Source organism: Neopsephotus bourkii, unplaced genomic scaffold (assembly GCF_033783945.1).
Source record: "Neopsephotus bourkii isolate Nb327-2 ecotype Australia unplaced genomic scaffold, CSIRO-AGI_Nbou_v1 NB_838, whole genome shotgun sequence".
Classification (NCBI taxonomy): Eukaryota; Metazoa; Chordata; class Aves; order Psittaciformes; family Psittacidae; genus Neopsephotus; species Neopsephotus bourkii.
This window is the reverse complement of record NW_026901334.1, coordinates 3334623-3356322: the sequence shown is the minus strand read 5'-3', so window position 1 is coordinate 3356322 and position 21700 is coordinate 3334623. Positions and strand designations below refer to the sequence as shown.

Sequence of the window (21700 nt, the reverse complement as noted above, 5' to 3'; positions counted from 1 at the left end):
AGAAACCTCTCTCCTTCCCCTGCTGCTCCTCAGCTTCGGGTCAGGGGTGAGCAGGGTTGGGAGGGCAGGACCAGGAGGGTCCCCACTCAGAGAAGACCCAAAGGGAGAGATCCAGATGTGCAGATCCACAACCTCCAGCTGCTCAAGAGCATCAACAGCAGCAGGGCATGGGACAGACAAGCAGCTCCGATGGGACCAACGTCTTCAGAAGAGCTGGATGCTTTTGGCCGAACCCCACGAGGCACCAGCGGCTCGCAGCAGCCAGGACCCTCCTGCAGCCACTGCCAGAGCCAAGGTGAAGCAGGAGCCAAAGCAAGGCTGGCAGCACGCTCCCAAGCACCCATGGTCATCAGGGTGACATCAGGGGAGACCTCGCTGCATCCCCACTGCCCCAGGACCCTCCTAAACGTGCCCATGACCAGGATTGGAGGGAGCAGGACTGACCCAGTGACACCCGGAGCTGCAGGGCTCCTCACTGCCCAGCTCCTGCAGCTCCTCACTGCCCTGCTCCCCAGGGCTCATCGTGCTCCTCGGTTCTGCCCTTTCCCTCCCTGCCTTTTGGCAAATCACACACACGTTTTCCTCCCCGGTGAGGCACTGTTCTGATGGCACCAGCACACCGAGGAGCTGCCCAAAGCCATGGACCTGCCTCGGCGAGCTCTCGCCTCCCATCCCTCCAGCAGCACAGGGCGCTGCTCTGCTTCCCCAGCCCCACCACCTCTGACATGACCCCAGACCCCATTTATGCCACCTCGACCCCAGGAACCCCCCTTCCCACCCCTCACCAGCACCCCATGGGGTTCTCCCTCAGTGGGAGGTGGACGGTGGTGAGTGGGACCTGTTGAGCACCCAGCATCTAACAAGAGCATCAGGACAAGGCCGATGGAGGGTCACTGGCCCCAGGCAGGATGGATGTGCCCCAGGGGATGAAGGGAGACCCTTGTTTGCCACGGTGGGGACTGAAGCATGGGAAGGGAAGGAAAGGCCTCGGTGAGACACGGCTGCTGGCAGCCACCCAGCCCCACCAGTCCCTGTGGGGCAAACCCAGTGCGGAGCAGGATGGATCCCAACCACCGGCCTCCACCTGCTCCCTCCATCGCCCGCAAAGCCCCATGCGCGGCTCTTGAGCCCGCCTGCAGGCACCGACCGAGCCGGCAGGGCCCCACCGCAGCACACAAAGGACGAGGCCGGGGTACGGAGCGCACCCGTCCCTCCGGACCCCGCACAGCAGCAGCAGCCGCGGCTCAGGGCCGGGGATGCGGGCGCTGGGGGGGGGGGGGGCTCCGCGGTCCCGCGACGGCAACAACAGGTTCAAAACACAAAAATAAACGCCCCTCCCACCCCCCCCCCCCGCCGCTTCCCGCACCGCTGCCAGCGGAGACGCCCCCCCCCGCAACCCCCGCTCCACACCGGGGCCTCCGGAGCCGTTGCACCCCGAAACGGAGCCGCGGCACCCCCGGGCAGGGACCGGAGCAGCACCGGGTGGGGGGGGGGGCGCAGGGAGGGCCTGGTGTGGGGGTCCCGAACCCTCTGCATGGGGAGATGCGAGGCCCCGGTGTTGGGGTTCTGAGTCCCCAGGATTGGGGGGGGGGCAGAGCCCCCGGTTTCATGCTCCCGAGGTCCTGTATTGACGGGATATGAGCCCCCGGTGTGAGCTCGGTGAGCCCGCGGTGCGGGGATCCCGCAGCCCCGGTGCGGGGTCCCGGGCCCTGGCTCTCGGTGGAACCCCCCCCCCCCTCCCACCTCAGTGCTGCGGGGCCCTCCCGGTACTCACTCCATTTTCCGTGCGGGCTGGGCGGTGGCTCCGGGGCCGGACGGGGCGAGGCGGAGCGGGGCCGGCGTCCGCCGGCGTCCCGGCGCTCAGGGCCCGGCGGGCGGCGGCATCCCCCGGCGGGGCTGCGGGATGCGCAGGGATGTCGGGGCCGCGCCGGTGCTCCCGCCTCCCGCGCCGCCCGCACAGCTCCGTCTGCCGGGCGCGGCCCGCCACTGCCGCCGCCCCTCACCCGGCCTCGGGGCGCGGCGCTGCCGCCCGCCGCTGCCGGCGGCCCCGGGGCTGCGGGGGGAGCCCCACAGCGGGTCCCGGCTGAGCGGTGACCTGGTCATTGCCCCGCACACCCCCTTTCCCCCCCTCCCAATGCCACAGGAGGTCTCCCCCCAGGCATTGCCCCTGCCACTCTCACGGCTCCCGCTGCACCTCCATGGCCTCAGCACCCGGCCCTGAAGGTGCAACCGGGGAGAGGATGGAGAAGGGGGAGCCCGGGTCCCCCCTCACTGCTCCTGTTTCCCAATGCAAGAGCTGCGTTGGGCAAACTCCGGCAAACTGACACAGGAAGCCCCGAGCCAGGCTCCGACCGCAGCCCGTTAGGAAACGTGCCCATTGCCAGGGTCAGAGCTCCCGGCTGCAGCAGTGGGGTTCACCCCCCCATACACCCATCCCGGTACACGCATAGTCCCTGCCCCGGGATGAAGCTGCCATTGCAGCACTGAGGCACCATTGCAGCGCCTGTGGCCCCCACCAGCAGCATTGCACAAAGCAGCAACAGCCAGAGAGGAAGAAGCAGGAGGGGGATACCCGCTGGCACCCTGAAGTATTTAAGCACCCCCCCATCCTTAGTGGCCCCACAGGAGGTGGCAGTGACCTGCTCTGCACCAGCATGGTCACGGTTGGGCTCTTCATCGTCAGCCTGGGAGGCTCCATCCTGCTCCTGGCACCAGCAGGTAAAGGGGGACCTGGGGCTGAGGAGGATGCGGGGTGGGAGATGGAGACCCCAGGCTGGAGCACTGTGGGTGGGTGGGTGGGTGGGGTTCAGGACACCCTGGCAGCCGATGACATCCTGCACCCCCTCCCCCCCCCCTCCAGGCACCCAGGGGACCTGGATCATCGGGGGAAAGGTGGTGCCCCCCCACTCCCGGCCCTTCATCGCCTCCATCCAGATGGACGGGCAGCACGTCTGCGGGGGCTTCCTGGTGTGGCCCAAGTGGGTGATGACAGCAGCCCACTGCCTCATTCCCCGGTGAGCCATGGTCCCACGGGGGGGGCATGAGCATCCCAATCCCCCCCCCGGGATACAGCACAAACAGCCACCCGCATCCCAGACACAGTCCTGGAGGGATAGGACAAGGGGTGATGGGTTTAAACTGAAACAGGGCAGGGTCAGGTTGGATGTAAGGAAGAAGCTCTTCCCTGTGAGGGTGCTGAGGCGCTGGCACAGGGTGCCCAGAGAAGCTGTGGCTGCCCCATCCCTGGCAGTGCTCAAGGCCAGGTTGGACACAGGGGCTTGGAGCAAGCTGCTCCAGTGGAAGAGGTCCCCATGGCAGGGGTTGGAGCTGGATGAGCTTTAAGCTCCCTTCACCCCAAACCCCTCCATCTTTCTATTCCATCATTCCCACCCACCCACGCACCCCTCAAGCCTCCCTGCTCCCCCCTTGCTGCCCCCCAACCACGGCAGCACCCACTCAGGACCCCCCCACTGCAGGCGCAACCCCTCAGTGCGGGTGGTGCTGGGCGCCCACCGGCTGCAGGAGCCCGAGGGGTCCCAACAGGTCTTCAGCATCGCCGAGTCCATCGCCCACCCGCATTATAACCCCCGCTCGGTGGACAACGACATCCGCATGCTCAAGGTGAGGCCCGGGGGAGGGTGAGGGGGGGCCTGGGGTGCCCCATGCAGGACCGAGCCGACACTAGATGTCAGTGCTTCTCCGGAGAAGCAGGGCCACGCCATGGGGTGCGATGGAGGCGGGTGAGGACCAACCTCCCTCCCTCCCTTCGCTCTGAGCACACTAGGACCAGTGCAGAGAGGCTGGCAATGTGGGGCTCAGCCTGAGCAAGGAGTTGCGGTGGGAATGGGATGGGGCGCTATGGGGTGTAGGGCTCTGCCGCAAAGCCACCATTGTACACAGCTCAACAGGTCGGCCACGCTGAACCAGTACGTGAAGCGGATCCGCCTGCCCCCTCCGCACATAGACCTGAAGCCCGGCACCGTCTGCTTCGTGCTGGGCTGGGGGGACACCTCCAACTACGGCGACCGGCCCACGGAGCTCATGGAGACCGGCACCACCATCGTCAAGCGGAGCCTGTGCCGCACGCTGTGGAGGGGCAAGGTCTCGTCCAACATGATGTGCGGGGCGAGCCGCAACGCCACGCTGCAGGGTGTCTGCGCGGTGAGTGCGGTGCCGGCACCCAAACACCCCCCTCCAGGAGACCCCCTCGGCCCCTTCCCACCCCCTGTGCTTTGCAGGGGGACTCCGGGGGACCCCTGATCTTCAAGAAGAAGGTTTACGGCATCGTCTCGTTCTCCGGGCAGAGGTGCGGGGACCGCCGGTACCCCGACATCTACACCAAGATCTCCAACTACATCGACTGGGTGCATCGCACCGTGCAAGGGCATCGTCATCAGAAGGGGAGGCCAAAGCCCTAGTGGGGCTGGGAAGGAGCCTGGGGGCCATGGGGAAAGCTGTTTGGCAGCTCCTGGGAGGGGAGAAGAGCACCAGGACCCCCAGGTCCCCTGTCCCAAGGGGGTTTGGGAGCTGATGCTCAGTCTGAGTTTGCCTGTTGGGGATGGGAGCCGAGCTGCCCCAGCCCCAACACCTCGCTCGGCCTCTTGCAGCTGCAAATTTGCCTTCCTCAATAAAACCTTGGTCCCAGACTTCTCTTCATTCACCCTCCCTCTACCCCCAAGCTCTGGAGAAGGGGAGCTCCTTTGCTCCCCACCATGGTCTGCCCACCCCAGGGATGTGATGGGGATCCAAGGAGGGTGGACTGTGGCTACTGCTTCTGCCCAGGTGGCTGCTCCCCATCTCAATGGGGGCTGGTTTTTTCAGGCTTTCCCTTCTCCTGTCCTTCCCCTACCCACTACAACCCCCTCTCTGTCTGTTCTACTGCTCCCCTTTGGGTTCCAGACACCGGGCTTGTCCTGGACGGGGGTGAATGGAGCAGGGGCTGCAGGAGGAAGGAGGGACCCACTCATGACCAGACCCTGGTCCAGAGGAGCCAAAACCCACATCCATTCACTGCTGCCTCACAGAGCATCCCCAGCCGCACTGAGGCTGCCCCGCTGCCGGGGTGGGGCTCCCCATCCCATCCCATCCCATCCCGTCCCACCCTGTCTCACCCCATCCCGTCTCGTCTTGTCCCGTCCCGTCTCACTCCACACCCTCCCCACCGCGCTGCGGGACCCCCCAAACAGGGGAACCACAGAGCCCCCGGGGGTAGATGATGGGCTCCGGCCGCCCGCTGCGCTGGCAGAGCCCGCAGGGTGCCGGCACGCTGGGGCGCGCAGCCGGGTGCTCCCCCCCTAACCACGGGGGACACTGGGGTGGCTGCGGGCACAGGGACCGGGGTGCGGGGGGGACGTGCGCTGAGCTGCTGCCGGCTCTCAGCGTGCGGCATCGCCAACGTCTCCAGGGACATTCCCTGCTCCTGGCTTGATGTGGCTGCAAATTGCTGGCACGCCGCGGCCACGGGGTCCCGCAGGAGGCTGCAGCGACCGCAGCATCCGGCACCGGCCGTGCCACAGCCCCCGGGGCCAGGATAAAGGCCAGGGTTTGGCTGAGAGGTCCCCAGACCGACCCTCACCATCGGCTCCCTGCGCTCACCGCACCGGGAAGCTTTGGCTGCCCCATCCCCTCCTGTCGCAATCTCAGCTCCCCACTGCGCTGCTTTGCATGGGATCAGGGGGCCGCAACCACGGGCATCCACGGCCTTGGGGACACCCAGCAGAGAACAGACCCCTGTCAAGCTGCCCACCTCCAAGGAAGCCCCAAACCCCTATGGGGCTCCCAGCAGCATGGGGCAGACCCCCCCCTCCTCACTCCGGGATGCCAGGGCAGGGTTTCTGTGTGCTGCCGGGAAGCCTGGAGAGCCGGCGCCTGTCCCGGCTTGTCCCAGACCACCCAAAATCCTTCGGGAAGGAGGCGCCTGACTCACGGCCGTGTTTTGGAAGCCGAAATCTCCCGCTCATCGGCAGGAGCTGACGTCGCTGCCGCAGCCCGTGCCTGCGGGGCTCGGCGCGGGGCCATGCGCCAGCGCTCCGGGCACCGAAGGCCGAGGATGAGGAAGGTGCCCCGGGGAGGAAGGCGCTGGGGAGGGCTCGGAGGAGCCCAGGCCACACACACCACTACGTGCTACGAGTGCTGGTGCCAGGGGAAGCCCTGGGCAGCGTTTTGGCAGCACCTTTACACCCATCCCTGAATGCAGACTGGGCATCGCGGAGCTGGGTGGGTAGAGAGGGGCTGCAAGGAGAGCCCCTACCTAATGGTGGTGATGCTGCTGCCTGGTCAGCTGCGGGGTGCAGGCGATGCTGGGTTCAAACGTGACTGTAGCCTAGGCTGGATCCTGCATGATGCTCAGCACCGGACCACAGGAAGGGCTGAGGGTGCTGGGTCTCATTCCCCCTCACTGCTCTACGTTGTCTCAGTTTGGAACCCCCAGCCCAACGTGGGGGCTGCATCCTGCTGTCCCCCAACACAGGGGATGCGGCTCCCGTTGAGCTGCCAGTGCCAAGCCACTGGTCCGGGCTCCCGCGGTGGGGAAGCGCCGCACATCAGGACCCAATTACGAGCAGGAATTGTTTTGTGAAATACCAAACCCTCACGGCACGGCCTGATATTGGGAACAGATTTATCTGCCTGGCTGCTTGCTCTTCCCTTTCCTCCCGCTGCAGGGAATGGCCTCAGCCAGGCTGGAAACATCCAACACTTGAAGCCAAGTGGGAGCGGGGGCTCTCAACCATCCCCATCCCAAGCAAAGGAGCTCGCAGTGATGCTGCAGCAGTGCAGCCCTGGGGGATGCAGCCACCTCCTGAGGCCCCAGAACCAGAACCGGACCCACGGCACTGTTTTTATGGGTTTTAATGATAAGGCAAATGGTAACACAGCTGTAAAATGCCCCTAACGCTGCCAAGTAGGAAATGGGGGTGTCCCCAGAGCGTCTGCCGCAGGAATCGGAACGCAACCATACAAAAATAGAAAATAGGGTATTTTTATATATATATATATAAAATATATATATGATATTTATATAAAGGCAATAGCTTTTCAGTGTCAGAGATGAGATGTTATTTACACAGGTGACAACACACAACATGAGAGAAGTAGTAAAAATAAATACAGAGGGTGTTGACAGGGCAGTCAACAGAGCAGGGGGTGCCCGGGGGGGGTGCCAGGCAGGGCCATTGGTCCCTCCTGTCCCCCTTTGCCAAGCCACGCTCCCCATGGCCACCCCACAGCGGCTCTGGGAAGCAAGCACTGTCATGGCATGGAGGGATTGAGGGCAAACTGGACCCGGGTGATGGGCTCTGAGTGAGGGCACTGCAGGGTGGGGAGCTCAAGGGGATGGATGTGCCCCCCGGTCAGGGCTGCCATGGTCCGTGATGGTGCGGCCACCATCGCACCAGCATCACCTCCAAGGATGGGTGGGAGCCTGGGCTTGAAGGGACCAGGAAAGCTTCAACTAAAATCTGTTTTAACATACACATGATAAAACCTTAGGATAAACTCACATACATACATATATATATATATGTATAAATACATATCGACCCATCTCCAATCCTCTGCAGCACTGTGCTGCCCTTCCTGCCATTGGCAGCTGGGAAGGCGAAAGCGCAGATTCCCCCTGGACCTCAAGGTCCCGGCCAGGAACGTCAGCACAGTACTGAGAATTCCATCCAAAAATAAATAGGCCCAGGGCTGGTGGCCAAGGACACGAATGGGGGGGGCCCAATGCACGGCAGCACCGACACCCCCATGGGTACCGGGTGCTGGAGCATCCCCAGGGCGACTCCAGGAGCCCCCTGCCCTGCTCTCCTGCAGCTGCATAACATACACAGGTATAAATAAAGGAAGGTTTTATCTTAATAAATATCAGGTATATGGTTTGTACAATATACACATAATGCCCCTGTCTCCTGGGTCCGGCCTCGTGGCGAGGGAGGATTCACACGTAGTTCTCTTCCACGTTGTCCGTCTCCGCGGAGAATTTGGCCGCAGCTGGAAACAGAGCAGGAGAAGCGGTGATGGAGATGCTGGGATGGGAGGGATCTGAGCCCACTTCCCCCCATCTGGACCCCCACTCACCCGAGCAGCTCCCATAGTGGCGCACGCCAATGGAGCGGCCGCGGTGGCAAGTGGCCCGCCGGAGGTGGCAAGCTGAGGGGTAGGTGATGTTGTTGTTGCCGCAGAGGGCATGGTCCAGGCTGGTGGGCTCGGGGCAAGGCGCCGTCCGGCACATCACGCAGTGGGCGCTGCCTGTCTGGTCCACCACGCAGGTGTGGGTGCCGGGGCACACCACGCTGGAGCAGGACTCTGTGGGGAAGCACACACTGAGCTGGGGGGAAGCCAGGGGTGGACAAAGGGCTCCAACCATGGGGATCGTCCCAGGGAAACCCGGGCAGCTCAAGCCCCCTCCTGCCTTTAGTATGGGATGGAGCCAGGGCTGCAGGGTCCCAAGCATCCCCCATCACCAGTGCTCTGGAGGAGAGGAGCCGATGATGGGGTGCAAGGGACCGCTTGGCCCCGCAGCCCTTGAGCGTGGCTCCATCCAGAGCCGAGATCTGGCTGCAGAGCCAAGCACATGGGGCTGAGCCCATTGGGACCTGGCTGGGGCGAGCGGCCCCACACAGGTGCCTTGGCAGCGGGAGCAGCAGCCGCTCCAAGCGGGCTGGCAGCACCGTGAGCAGGGAAAGGTCACGTTGGACCCTGCATGGAGCTCAGGGCTTGTGTAGCCCCCATCCCGCAGCAAACCCCAGTGTGTGCTCAGCACATCCCCGTTGTTGTGAACACTTCCCAAGGCCCTCCCTCCTTTCCCTGCCGGATTGGAAGGAGATTTGGCATCTGCAGCTCCCAGCTCGCAACTCACATTTCTTGCCCCACATTTCCCTGCGCAGGCCAGAGCTCGACAGGCAAAAGCATTTCAGAGAGGAGGGCTGGCAAAAATAACCATAATAATTCTGACAGCTCTTGGCAGGGAGGGAGGATTGCTGCTCGCTTTCACAAAGGAACAAAAAAGGGGCTTGAGGCTTGCGAGTGACATTTTACGGACTGTTATTCCTCAGCCTGCGGCGAGGTTAAGCCTCCATCGCATGGATGGGCTGTGGAAGCATCACACGTCCCAACCGGGTGGCAGGGCAAGCTCAGAGCGCAGGGAGGGTGATGCTGAGGGATGAGAGCCGATAGATGCCCATGTCCCAACAGGAGCTCTGCACCGGGATAGAGCTTCCCTCTCTGGGCATGGGGTACAGACCCTGTGCTGGGGCAATGGCAGCAACCAGTGCTCAGGGCAGGACACAGTGGAGAGAATGGGGAGACCCGGATTCCCAGTGGGAAAGGATGTGCGTGGTCACATCACCACAACACAACAGGGGGGGAGCTCTTCCTCTGCACCAGAGCCAGCTCATGGCGCAGCCAGGGACCCGCGCTGCCGTTCATCTCCTCCCATGCAGGCAGAGCTTGGAGCTGGGAGAACGGGAAGCAGAGGGAACAGGGAGAGGATGGGATAAAGCAGGGACAAGGGGACCTACTTTTGCATTTGCCCTGGTACATGACTTCGAGGTCGGGGTGGTCCCTGCACTTGGCTGTCAGGAGGTCGCACTCGTCGCGGTAGGTGTAGCCGTCGGAGCCGCAGACCTGCAGCTTGCGGGGCAGGCTGGAGCAGTCCGGGGCACAGGCGCACTGGGGACGCCCGTGCTTCATCTTGCAGACCTTGTCGGGGCCGCACACCACCCCCTCGCAGCTCTCTGGGGACAGAAGGGAGCAGAGCGTGAGGAGGATGCGGTGCCAGCATCCGGGAAGGCTCCGTCCTGCCCAGCCTCCTGCAGGGGCAGATCCATAGGGATGGGGCCCCGCATCAGCCCTCGGGAAAGAGGAGGGGGGGGGAGCCCAAATCCCTGGTTACAACACGCAGCATCTGGATCTGCTCAGCTCCAAGGAGCAGGTCGTTGGTGGGAGCGCATCCAGCCGGAGCCTGGCGCTCCGCTCCGCACCAGCTCCTCGCTTCCATGCGCTGAGTGCTTTGGAAGGAGAGCTTTCATTTATGCTTGTGCAATGGAAAAACCTCCCCGTGCGCAAGGCCCCGGCTCCTCCGGCAGGATCCGGGCTTCGGGAGTTGTCTGGGCGATGGGGAACGCCGCTGCCACCACACAATACCCGGCCCTGTTCCGCTCTGCGCCTCCGTGACTGGAACACAAGAGCAGGGTCCCCAGACAGGCGGCAGCTTTGTGTCCCCCCCCCTTCCCCGGGTCACCTCCCGGCCAGCTCGGGGGCCGGGTTCAAGGGGTCCCGGGGCCGTGCCCACTGCGGCAGGGATGGAGAGGGGCCCATCCCGGGTGCTGGTGGCTCCACAGGGAGAGGCAAAGGGCTCAGCACCAAGAAGCAGGGATGGGGGCTCTGGAAGCCCCTTGCACCGCACACAGCCCAATGGGACCCTTTGCCTGCTGAGCTCCCCAGGACACAGGCAATGATGGGAGCTGGGGGTGCAGGGACCCATCAGCACCCCCACAAAGGCCAGGCAGGAGCGAGGATGGGGATTCACCCCCCAGCAGGAAGGATTCCCGCAGACAGGGTGTGTGTGGGAGCTGTTGGGAGGTGCGGAGGGGGATTTCCCTGCAGGAGATGGGTCACTTTGGGAGACAGGGGAGAGGAGGAGGAGGAGGAGGAGGAGGAAGGGGAAATTCCCTGTCTTCTTGGCCCTGCGCTCCCCGGGGGAAATTCCCTGGTGGGAGACAGTTTCCCAGCTTGTTCCCTGATTTCCATAGCTGGGGCTGGTCCAAGGGAAGGGGAGAGGGACAAGGCTGAGCCCTGGCAGCATCTCTGCTGAGAGCTGCAGGGACAAGACCCCAGGACACAGGGGCCTGGCCCCGTGCCCCAGCGCTGCTGGAGCAAGCAGGACCTTGGTCACCCTCCGTGCGGGAATGCTGCTGCAGGCACAGCAGGATCCAACCATCAGCACGGGACGGAGGCAGCTGGAGCATCCCTGACCCCGACCCCTGGTCCTGGAGCGGGGGACACCGTGTCCCCAGCAGCTGGAGCCAGGAATTCCGCCTCCCAACCAGAGACCCATTGCAGAGCCCACGGGACCCGGCCAGCACCTTCCCGCAGGGCTCTGCTGCTGGCTCGGGGCTGGTGCCTGCAGCCCGCTCTATCCTGGAGTAACCTCTCCCGGCCCCATGAGCCCGGGGAGCGGGAGCACGGCTCGGCTCATCCGCCCTTTTCCAAGGCCTCCGGTGGGGAGCAGCACCAGCTCCATCTGGATGGGGCGCTCGGCAGGGTGGGGAGATGCTGTGGGGAGATGGGGCTTCAAAGCTCCTGCTTCAGTGATCCCCAAAGCCAAAACCCCCCCATCGTGTCCCTTTGCCCCAGCACGGGGTGGACACCATGCTCCATGCGCAGCCCTTGGAGAGGCTCCCAGTGCTCCCAGCACCCACCAACCTGATCCCACTCAGTCTATGCATGCACAGGGCACAGCCCCGAGCCAGGACCAGGCTGAGGAGCAGCCGGGGGTGCAGAGGAGCTGGAAGAAGCCGTTTCCTTCCAAACCCTTTTCCTTCCCCCCCTTCCTTTAAATCCCAACCTGACCTCCCAAAGACCTGCTCCTGCCTCCTGCGGTCAGCAGGTCCTCGAGCGTGTTCTCACATGGCCACGCAATTGCGACCGGGGGATCCGTGCCTCCGGCGCACGCCAAAACATCTGGCGGGGCTGGAACTCACAGCTGGAGCGTTTCCACTGCTGGAACTGCCCGTTACATAAAGCCATTCCACACACACGCGCTTGGGAGAGGGAAGGGGGAGCGGAGGGGAAGAAACAGAGCTTCCCCCCACACACTTTAAATGAACCTTATGAAGGTTCCCTCTGAGCAGCCCTGGCAGGGACAGGGGGTGGGAAGCCTCAACCACAATGAGTTAACCTGGGACCATGGAGCCCCAGCTCAGCTCCTTGACTCATCGCCCCACAGCCAAGAGCCAGGTCACACATCCCACTCCATAGAGAACAACAAAACTACGCACAGAATGAGAGGAGCCGGGGGATGGAGGCTGTCCCAGGAGCCCTGGCCCCATGGCAGCATCCATCCCGCAGCAGGAGGGTACCAGGGCAGCCCAGCCCCATCGCTGCTGCATCACGCAGAGCATCCTTTGAGCATCCCCCCCACCCCAGGCAGAGCTCGGCCCCGCTCACCTTTGCAGGGGTGGCAGGTCACCAGCCCCAGGAAGCCCAGCAGGCTGATCTTGTTGCCTGGGTAGGTGTAGTTAGACCAGGCGACGTCCACATTGCCATTGGCACAGCATTCCTCCCACGTCACTCCCGTCTTCAGGATCATGGTGCACTTGGCCTCCTTCCCCTGCTGCAGCCAGCAGATCCCACCTGCGGACAGGGCAGAGGGTGAGGGGTCCCTGCTGTGCCAGCCTGGCTCCCACCGCTCCTGGTGCACAAGGATGTCCCCATGGATCCTGGCCCAGCGTGGCAGCGCTGACACCCCAAAGCCTGTGCCCCTAGCAGCCAACAGGCTCCAAACACAGCACCAGGACTGCAGGGACACCCCAGTGCTCTGAGTGATGCTCTGGGAGATGCCCATGGCCAGGGTCTGGGCTTGCAGCTCGCCCTCCCTGCAGTTGGGATGCTCCAGCCCCAAAGGGGGACCAGAGGATGCCCGCATTGTGCAGGCTGGTTCCCCCCACATGCACCAGCGGCCCCGCAGTGGGATGGAGCATCAACACCCACAGCCTCTGCAAGCAGCATCCGAGGCACCGGCCGGAGAACGGGGCACTTGACACAGCCCTTGGGCTGGGGCCAGCCCCGCGGCATCGGATCCCTGTGAGTCAAAAGCCTGTTTGTTCCTTCACCCCCCGGACCCAGCAGTCAGAGGTTTTTGTTGTGAGTGATTCCTCTGCGATTTCCGCCCCTGCAAACCAGCCTCTTCTGATGCTTATTTGGGTTCCTGCTCTCATTAGCTGCAGTTTGAGGTTTGTTCAACGGCTGAAGACGGGAGGGAGCGAGGGGGAAGGGATGGATCCTGCCGGTGCCGGGCTGCAGTCGCTCCCTGCAAAGCGGAGTCTGCACCCACCTTGGGACTGCTGACCCCCCGCTCCCTCCCATGCACCCCATTTTGGTTCAGCCAAAAGCACATGAGGGCCCCAGCACCATGGATGGAGCAAACCCTCGGGCTGCAGAACCAGTGGCTTGGACACCTCTGGAAGCATCTGCCAGGCCAAGACACCTCTGCCATCAGTGGGTTTGTCTCATCACCCTTTCAAGCCAGTTTTCCCCCTTAGGACACCCATGGCTCCAGCTCCTCTATGGTCCAAGCCACATCCTGACTCCGGACGCTGCTTGTCCCACACACACTGGGATGGCTCCATGCACCCCTACTGTCTGAGGTGCACCCACCATGCCCTGAGCCACGCTGGGGAGCACCAGGGGACATTCCCTGGGCAGGGGGATGGAGCCACCCTCCCTGCACTGGAGCAAGGTGGCCGTGGGATGGGAAGATGGAAAACTCGAGCGTTGCCGCGGGAGAGCCGGCACCGGCTGCGCTGACCACGGCTCCACTGGGATGAGCTTTGGGATCCCGCAGCAGGGTCCTGAACACCCTGGGCATGGGGATGGAGCAGCTCCTGCACAGCCCCGAGTGCTGGGAGCGCCGTCAGCTGAACCGGGAGGGGTTCGAGCTGCAAACTCCACACCCAGATCGCGCTGCTCCCGGTGGGCCTGGGGCGAGGGACCCCAACCCGGGGGCTCAGCGGGGGCTCCCGGGGCCGGCCATGGGGTTGTGCCCATCATCACCCCACCGCGGGGCACATCCCGGGGGCCGGCACCGCAGGACGGGACTTGGCAGCGGGACCCCCTCGGGGCACCCTCCGGGCTGGAAGGACAGCGCGGACCGGAGCCACCGGGTGGCACCACCGGGGACCGGCTCCCGCTGCTCCGCCAGCGCCCAGCACCCACCCGAGAGCCTCCCGGTAAAACGGGTTCCTACGGCCGAGAGCCCAGCCCGGGGCGGCGGCACCCGAGGGGAGGCGGGGGGGGGGGGGAAAGCAGCCCGGTAACGGCACCGGGACACCGGACCGGGCCGTCCCTGTTCCCAGCACCTGCCAGCGCGGCGGGGAGCGGCGGCACCGACGGCTCGGGGCGGGCGGCTCCGGTGGGAGCGGTTGCTCCGGTGCCCCCCCAACGCACCCCCCCCTTTTCCCTCCCCTCGGGGCGGCACTTACCGTGCGCGGCGGCGGCGGCGGGGGGGCTGCAGAGGGCGAGCAGGCAGAGCGCCAGCCGCAGCGGCATGGCCGGGCCGGGGCGGCGGGACCGGGACCGGGACCGGGACCTGTTGCCTGTGAGGCGGCGGCGGGGCCGGCGGCGTTATAAAGCGGCGGGGCGGCGTGAATCACCGGGCGGGGCGGCGGCGGCGGCGGGGGGGGGGCCGCGGCCGGGGGCGGGGGTAAATGGAGAGGGGGGGGCACGCTGAGAGACGGGGGGGGGGTGTTACCGGGGGTCTGCTCGGTGGGACGGGTGTCGGTTTGGGGGGGTCGGGGTGTGGATGTGCCCGTGTGTCCCCAAGGCTGGACTGCACTGAGATAGGGAGGGGAAGGTTTGGGGGTGCTCCCCCCTCCTTGGTCGGTGCAGCCGGAGCCTGGGTGCTGCCCCCCTGTCCCTCCAGCACCCACCCATCCCCTCCTGAACCCTCCGTCTGCCTCCTCCACCCTCCTCCTCCTCCTCCTCCTCCTCAGCAGCCCCGTCTGGCAGCGGAGTTACGGGAAGGTCTGTGTCATGTGGCTCCTTTCATCTCCGCTCCCCAAACCCCACAGCGAGACAGGAGGGAAACTGAGGCAGCGCTGGGCCCTACGGCCTCGAGGCAGCGGGGATGGGGATGTGTGGGGAGCACGGTGATAGCGTGTGCCATGAGGGATACGTTCCCCCAAGCTCTCCTCCTTCCCGCTGCCACGTCCCGTCCTGTGGTGCTGGATCCCAGCATCCTGCCCCGGGATGTGCCCCGCGATGGGGTGATGATGGACACAACCCCATGGCCAGCCCTGGGAGCCTCCACTGAGCCCCCGGGCTGGGGACCCTCGCACCACGCCGCTCGAAGCATCACTGTGGGCAAGTCACTTCCCGGCCCCACGGTGCATCCCAATGGCTGCGGGGCCGAAGCTGGGCCATGGGGTTGAGTGGAGCCCCCGGCGTGGCTCTGCCAGGAGCAGGGCTCCGAGCCCCTCTAGTGCCCCCTGCCATGAACCCAAGGGCCTTCTCCATCCCCGTGCAGCTCGGGGGTGTTTTACCCTTTGCACTGGCCTCTGCTGAGGTCATGTTTGCAGCACGACTGCTCCGGGCCCTTTCAGAAGAGAGGCCCCGGCCGGAGGGCTCCGGGGACCTTGCACCACCCCTCCAGCCCGGCAGCAGCCTCCCTGCTCCCAGCCAGTGCCAGCACAGTGTGAGAGGCTCGGTTTGGTGTGGGATGGGGCCATGGGCAGCTTTGGTCCAGTAAGACTCAGAGCAGCCGGGTCCCATGGCCAGGGGGTGCGATGCCAGCATCAGGCTGCTCCTACACCGAGGTGGATCTTCTCCCATCTTCTCCTCACGCAGCCCTTTGCACCCCAAGGGAAAGGACGGGAATGGGGAGGGCTGGGTTTGCCCCAGGTGGCATTGGTGGAAACTGCAGGGCTTCAGTGGGTCCTGTACTGCCCTGGTACCTCCATAGAGCCCCAGGCAAGGCTCTGCTGTCCCGGGGGAAGGAGGGAGCCTCTGCAGGCTCCTGGCGTGCAGCTGGCCCTGGGCTGAGCAGTGCTGCTCCCTCCCGTGTCCCCATCCCTGCTGCTGGTCGGCGTGACCCCTTGGCTCGCTCGGGGCTGTCCATGTAAGGGCAGCGGGCTGCGGAGCCAGACCTCGGCGCTGGATGTCAATGGGTGGTGATGCGCTCGCTCACATGCTCCGGGATGCAAGAGGAGCCTGCGGAGGCCAGGCAGGGATTTTCCCTGGCTGCGAGCGGGGTTGCACAACCGGCGGCTGCTCTGGCAGGGAAGGGGTCGGACCTCGCTCTGGAGCCGCATCTGGAAGGGAGCAGCCGGGCTCTGCTGCGCCTGACGTGGGGCAGGAGGAGCCTGCGAGGGAGCGGGTCCGGCTCCTTCCGTAACCCGGCAATGAAGCCTCGCTGATGCCCGGGGGCTCGGAGCCCTGCTCCTGGCAGAGCCACGCCGGGGGGCTCCGCTCAACCCCATGGCCCAGCTTCGGCCCCGCAGCCGCTGGGAAGCGCCGTGGGGCCGGGAAGTGGCTTTGCCCACAGGGGCGCCTCAAGCGGAGGCCGAGGCTGGCTCTCAGGCAGAGCTGGGAGCACGATTCCCCCTCGCCCTGGGGTGCTGCTGCCGCCTTCCTGCTCCCCTCTGCGCCCACGGAGGGAGCTGAGCCCCAGCAGCGCCCGCGGAGCGAGGGGGGCTCGGAGCCAGGCTGGGAATCATGGAGAAACCGGCCCTGCCACCGGAGCATCCCGGGAATCAAAGCAGCCCAAGGGCCGGGCAGGGGGCGGCGGGAGGAGCCGGAGCGGGGACAAAGGAGCTCTTTGCAGCCGCAGTGAATGGCAGCCTCACATCTGACCTTTCCGTCTGGGTGCTGCATTGTGCTGGGGCAGGATCGGGCTGAGGTTCAAGAGCCAACCATATCCCCCACCCTCCCACAGCCAAAACCCGGCTGCTTCATTCTCCTCCCGAGCTGCCGGGCTCCTTTAAGGAGGGAATCTCGCCTCTGCCATCAGTTCAGGCTAATTAAACTCTGCTAAACCAATTAGAGCTGCAATTTGCAACAAGACATTCAATTGAGAAGCGTTCCTCACAGAGCCCAGGGTCAGGGCACAGGCACAAGAGCAGAGGCTTCGTGCGGAGCCGCTGGGCAGGGCTCTGGGTGTCTCTTTGGTCGCCGGCAGCTCTGAGCCTGGGGCTGGGTTTTCTCCGCACGGGTGAACCGGGGAGATGCTCCTGGATCCACACCTCGGTGGCCGCCTCAGCGCTGACAAACGCAGCTTCGCCCCGCGCCCCGGGGCGGCAGCATCACCGCTCCGTGCCTCAGTTTCCCCATCTGCTGCGGCGAGATAATGCTGCTCCGCTTGATCCTGCCCTATCTCGCAGGAAGGGTGCAGGGATTAGTTAGCTAATGCTTGCGAGGAGCTTTGAAGATGAAAAGCCGTGAACCAATGCCAAGAAACGCTGAGCTGGATTCTCCTCGCCGAGTAATCGTTTCATGTTCCTGGGACACTTCCACTTGGGCAGATGAAGGAGGGCAGGGCGGGGGAGCTTGCATGTGGGGAGGGCCAGGGGGTGGGAGGCTCCCACAGCTTCCCAAGACCTGCCCCTCCAAATCTGATCACCCGGCCTGTGTGACTCCTGAGCAAACCCGGATCCTCAGCACCCGCCTGCGCCCAGGCTGAGGAGCGGGACTTGTGAGACAGCTCCTAATGCAGATCATGGAATCACAGAGTGGTTTGGGTTGGAAGGGGGCTTAAAGCTCATCCAGCTCCAACCGCTGACACAGACAGGGACCCCTTCCACTGGAGCAGCTTGCTCCAAGCCCCTGTGTCCAACCTGGCCTTGAGCACTGCCAGGGATGGGGCAGCCACAGCTTCTCTGGGCACCCTGTGCCAGCGCCTCAGCACCCTCACAGGGAAGAGCTTCTGCCTAAGAGCTCAGCTCAGTCTCCCCTCGGGCAGGTTCAAGCCATTCCCCTTGGCCTGTCCCTACAGGCCCTTGTCCCAAGCCCCTCTCCAGGTTTCCTGCAGCCCCTTTAGGCACTGAAGCTGCTCTAAGGTCTCCCCTTCAGGAGTCTTCTCCAGGCTGATCCAGCCCAGTGGAAACGGGGAAGGCTGGGACGCAGCAAAGCAGCAGCCAGAGCCAGGAGGCAGCAGGGACATCCCATCCCATCCCATCCCATCCCATCCCATCCCATCCCATCCCGTCCTATCCCATCCCACAGGACTCTGCTGCCTGGCCCAGGAGAAGGAACCAGCGGTCACACAGCACACTTCCCCCGCAGTGGAAGCCCAGCTGTCTCTTGTCCATGGCCAGCAGCCGGTTTCCATCTCTCCTGGCTGCGCACACACAGATTTCCAGCCGCCTTCCCGAGCTCCTCATAGAACCAGCTTGTTGCCCACGTGGCTGGTGGAGCCTCACAGGGGGAGCCCCAACCACCGGCACAAGTCATGGTCACCAGCCGGGGTCCAGCCCCGAAAACCACCCCTATATGCACATGCAGGGGGAACAGCAGCAGTGCAGCTCCATCCTACAGGAAGCAATGAGGACAACACCGTGAGTAAACAGGTTCCTTCCCCCTGTGGAGATGCAAGAGGACGATGCTCCCAGCATCACCCATAGGGATGCTGCAGCAGGAATCACCCCCCTGGCGGCTCAGCCGTGCTTCCCGTGCCCATCCCTGCTGGGTCTCGGTGCTGTCGGGACACGGGCACGGTGTGTAAACACGGTTTGAGTCAGTTTCCCAGTGGAAACGCTTCCTGTGCTGCAGAGCAAGGACCAAAGGGAGCCTCGAGGGGAGCGCAATGAACCTGCATGGGGCTGAACCGCATGCAGGGAGTCGGTGGAACCTTCTGGGTCATTGAAGCCTCTGGCCCCTAAGGGAGGCTGCAGGGAAGCTCAGAAGATGCTCCATGGATCATAGGCTGGGTGCTGGTTATCCCCATGGAACAGGAGGGCCAGCCTGCAACTCCACCAGCACCTAAGGACATTCCTTCCACCTTCCACTGTGAGCTGATGTGACAGCAGCCACTGGCCCCACCAGCCTGGGGCAGGAGCCTGGTCCCCAGCTCTCAGCAGGCCAGCAATGGGCATTTCCCCCCATGGAGCCCCCCATGCACCCCGCAGCCCTCATCAGCCGAGGAGTTTGATTGCTTCCATAGCCCAGGCTTGCAGCTAGAAGAGAAAACACAAAACATGTTTTTTGCATTAAAATTTCCCTTGAAAAACAATGGTTTAAACCAAGCATCAGAAAAGCAAAGAATCCAGAAAGAAAAAGAAAAAAAAAAGGAAAATAATAAAAAGGGAAATTTTTGGTGAAGCCTGAAAGCAGCTCCCTTGAGACCCTGAACTTCCCCCAATGTGGGATCTATGAGATATGGACTCTATGAGATATGTGATATGGGCACTATATGATATGGGCGTTACACACCATGCTGCTTCCCTGCCTCCATGGCTTCCAGCCCCTGCCTGCTGGTGACATCCCAGAGGCACACAGGGAGCTGGTAGGGGCCCTCACACCAGCAGCATCCCTTCCCTTTGGCCTCCCATCCTGTCAGTACCGGGGCTGCTCGCAGGTTATCAGGAGGTGCCGGATAAGCACCAGGGCGGGATCCGGGATCCGGACCTGCAGCCGGAGGGGCAAGGCTGGGGGAGACGAGGTGGGGGATGTAAATCTCCTGATGTGATCTGTCTGTTGAGTGAATTCAAAGGGAGACCGATTCAAATGCGCCGTGACATGACTGGCTCGGGGCTGGCAGACAATCCCTGCAGTGTTTGTAACAAATCTCGCCGCTTTCCTTTGAGTGGCCTCCAATTTATTAATTAAAATAGGCAATTATATCTAATGTGGGGTGGAGGGGAGCGGGGAGACCAGCTGCACCAGTTATTCTCACTTGGCAGGAACCGTGCTGGAAAGCTGCTCGAGCTCCAGGAGGTTCTTGTGCTCTCAAGCCTCAAGGCAGAGCTTGGGATGGATCCCGCTTGGCACAGCCGGGTCTGGAAAACCGAGCAGTGAGTGAGCTGGAGCTACAGAGACCGCTTCATTTAAGAGCAGAGGGCCCAGAGGGCAAGACCTTGTAGGAAATGACTTGCTTGAGTTGGCAGCAGTGATGGAATCCGTGCCCAAAGTCACTGCTCCCAACCCAGACCCATGAGCCAGGTCCTGTTGAGTGTCACCATCCATCCCTCCATGCTCAGTGAGAGGAACCACAATGAGCCAGAGACCCTTCAGCACAGCACCGCAGCGGGGAGCACCACTGACCACACACCGGTGCGATGCTGCATCCATCAGGATTGACCCGGAGCGCTCGGTGCTCTCTGCAGGACACACTGCCACGGTGATGGGCTCTCTGCTAGGAGCTGGACCCCACTGCAGTGCCATGGGGCTGGTCTGGTGCTCGGGACACGTGCATGCACCAACATAGGTCCATGCTGCAGCCTGCGGCTGCCCCCCGCCAGCGCCTGGCACGGGGGCACTGCATTAAGTAACGTCTCGGGCCGTGAGCTCATCGCCAACACCCACAGCGATGCGAGGGGCAGCACCGGGCACTACGGGAACGGGCCTTGACAAACCTCCACCGCAGCCACATGGGCTGCCGGGAGCACCCCATGCCCTGGGGCTGGCGGGCACCATGGCACAGGGCACCCGGTGCTCCCCTCCTCCTGACAGCACTGAGGGTGTTCGGGCTTCGCTGCCGATCCCTATGGCAGGGGGACCTCAGCCCTACACCCAAACACCTGCAGGTTCTGTGGCAGAGATCACAGCACCCATGGGTGCCTGTGGGCCCTGGTCACGGATCACACAGGGGCACATGTCCCCCTCCACAGCATAGCCCAGTGGGGTCTTGAGAGATGTCTCCCACCCCATCCCACAGGGCAACAACAGACCCAGGGTGTTTTCCACTGCCCTTGGCCAAAACCCTCCCTTCTTTCCCTTTGGCTCTCCTGGAGCAGGCTCTGCCCAAGGATGAATCGATACCCGGTCGGGAAGTGTCACGCCTTCGTCAGTGCTCTCAGCTGAGGGTGCAGTTCACTGCTTTCTGCAGCACCGTGGGAAAGCCTCCCCAGCCGCTGCCTTCCCAGCGTGACTCAAATGTGCTCCGGACCAGCCCCAGCGCCCTCGGGGGGCAGCGGCAGGGGACCAAAGACCCAGCTCTTGGGGTGTGTGCAGCCCCCCAGGAGCGATGGAAGAGATGGGATTGCAGTGGGGCCCCAAAGGCATGGGGCTGCGTTGGGGGCAGTGGGAACCTCCAACCCTGACCATGTTGGGATCCCGTCTCCACACTCAGCATCAGGGACAAAGCGGTGCTGGAGGTGGCAGGCTGCAGGCTTTTATCTCCACGTGCGTTAATACCCGTTGCCGTTTGCATCCCGACGAGTGTTGCCACGTTCGGCTTCCACAGTTCCTGCGTCAGGGAATTCCAGAGGGACAAAGTCAGTGGAGCCGGATCCTTCCCTCCCCATCCCACAGGCACCCAGCACCCATTTGATCAAGTGGCAACTTGTCCTCCAACCATGAGACAGGGCAAGGAGAAACGCATCCATCCACATCCTCGGCGTGGAAGGGAACTTCCCTGCGGGGTGTGCAATGCCCCATCCGGGGCTGCGGGCGGCCGCGCTCCGTCTGGCTCCAAACCGGAGCCACCTCCCGAAGTTCCAGGACTCGCAGCACTTTCCTCATGGGCTGTAAATGATTCCTAACGTGTCTCATCACCAGCTGGGCTCATCCATCAGCCGTTTAAACGGCTGCGGAGTTGTCCCGCCGTTGTCATTTTCCACATCAAAACCCTGCCAGAAGTTCCGGGCTGGCTACGGAGCCGTTCCATGGGCACTTCCCGCAGTGGCTCCCCCCTTGTCCCCTACCCAGCAGCAGGCGTGGGGAAAGGGAGGCTCTCGGAGGTCTTTGCTCTCCAGTGCTAGAGCCTGGAATCCCGGCTCAAAAGCGGGAGCAGCAAAAGCTGGGATGAAGATGCCACCTGCTGGAAGAG

At 63.8% G+C, this 21700-nt stretch overlaps 2 protein-coding genes across 3 annotated transcripts; one reads left to right on the top strand and one right to left on the bottom strand.

Moving 5' to 3' along the window:
* The first annotated feature begins 2654 nt into the window (after nucleotides 1-2654).
* On the top strand, nucleotides 2655-4418 carry PRSS57 (serine protease 57). The gene is made up of 5 exons (XM_061355726.1): nucleotides 2655-2718; nucleotides 2861-3014; nucleotides 3477-3621; nucleotides 3901-4161; nucleotides 4239-4418. Exons 1-5 carry the CDS (start codon nucleotides 2655-2657, stop codon nucleotides 4416-4418), a joined length of 804 nt encoding a protein of 267 aa, XP_061211710.1.
* A 3414-nt stretch (nucleotides 4419-7832) lies between these two features.
* FSTL3 (follistatin like 3) lies at nucleotides 7833-14303 on the bottom strand. Of its 2 annotated transcripts, none has more exons than XM_061356091.1 (5): nucleotides 14202-14303; nucleotides 12169-12354; nucleotides 9519-9809; nucleotides 8077-8304; nucleotides 7833-7989 (listed from the first exon to the last, which is right to left on the bottom strand). In XM_061356091.1, the coding sequence occupies exons 1-5, from the start codon at nucleotides 14266-14268 to the stop codon at nucleotides 7937-7939; spliced, it is 825 nt and encodes a 274-aa protein (XP_061212075.1). In that variant the 5' UTR covers nucleotides 14269-14303; the 3' UTR covers nucleotides 7833-7936. The 2 variants fall into 2 exon arrangements, with proteins under 2 accessions (XP_061212075.1, XP_061212076.1); XM_061356092.1 differs by having other exon boundaries at nucleotides 9519-9734.
* Between the last annotated feature and the right edge of the window lie 7397 nt (nucleotides 14304-21700).

Bases quoted from the DNA above. Each gene is read 5' to 3' on its own strand.
- PRSS57 (XM_061355726.1), top strand. From the start codon at position 2,655: ATGGTCACGGTTGGGCTCTTCATCGTCAGCCTGGGAGGCTCCATCCTG. The intron at 2,719-2,860 runs GTAAAGGGGGAC...CCCCCCCTCCAG, and splicing joins CCTGCTCCTGGCACCAGCAG to GCACCCAGGGGACCTGGATC. The intron at 3,015-3,476 runs GTGAGCCATGGT...CCCCCACTGCAG, and splicing joins GCCCACTGCCTCATTCCCCG to GCGCAACCCCTCAGTGCGGG.
- FSTL3 (XM_061356091.1), bottom strand. From the start codon at position 14,268: ATGCCGCTGCGGCTGGCGCTCTGCCTGCTCGCCCTCTGCAGCCCCCCC. The intron at 12,355-14,201 runs GTAAGTGCCGCC...CCCTGTCCGCAG, and splicing joins CGCCGCCGCCGCCGCGCACG to GTGGGATCTGCTGGCTGCAG. The intron at 8,305-9,518 runs GTAGGTCCCCTT...GCTTCCCCACAG, and splicing joins GTACCAGGGCAAATGCAAAA to AGTCCTGCTCCAGCGTGGTG.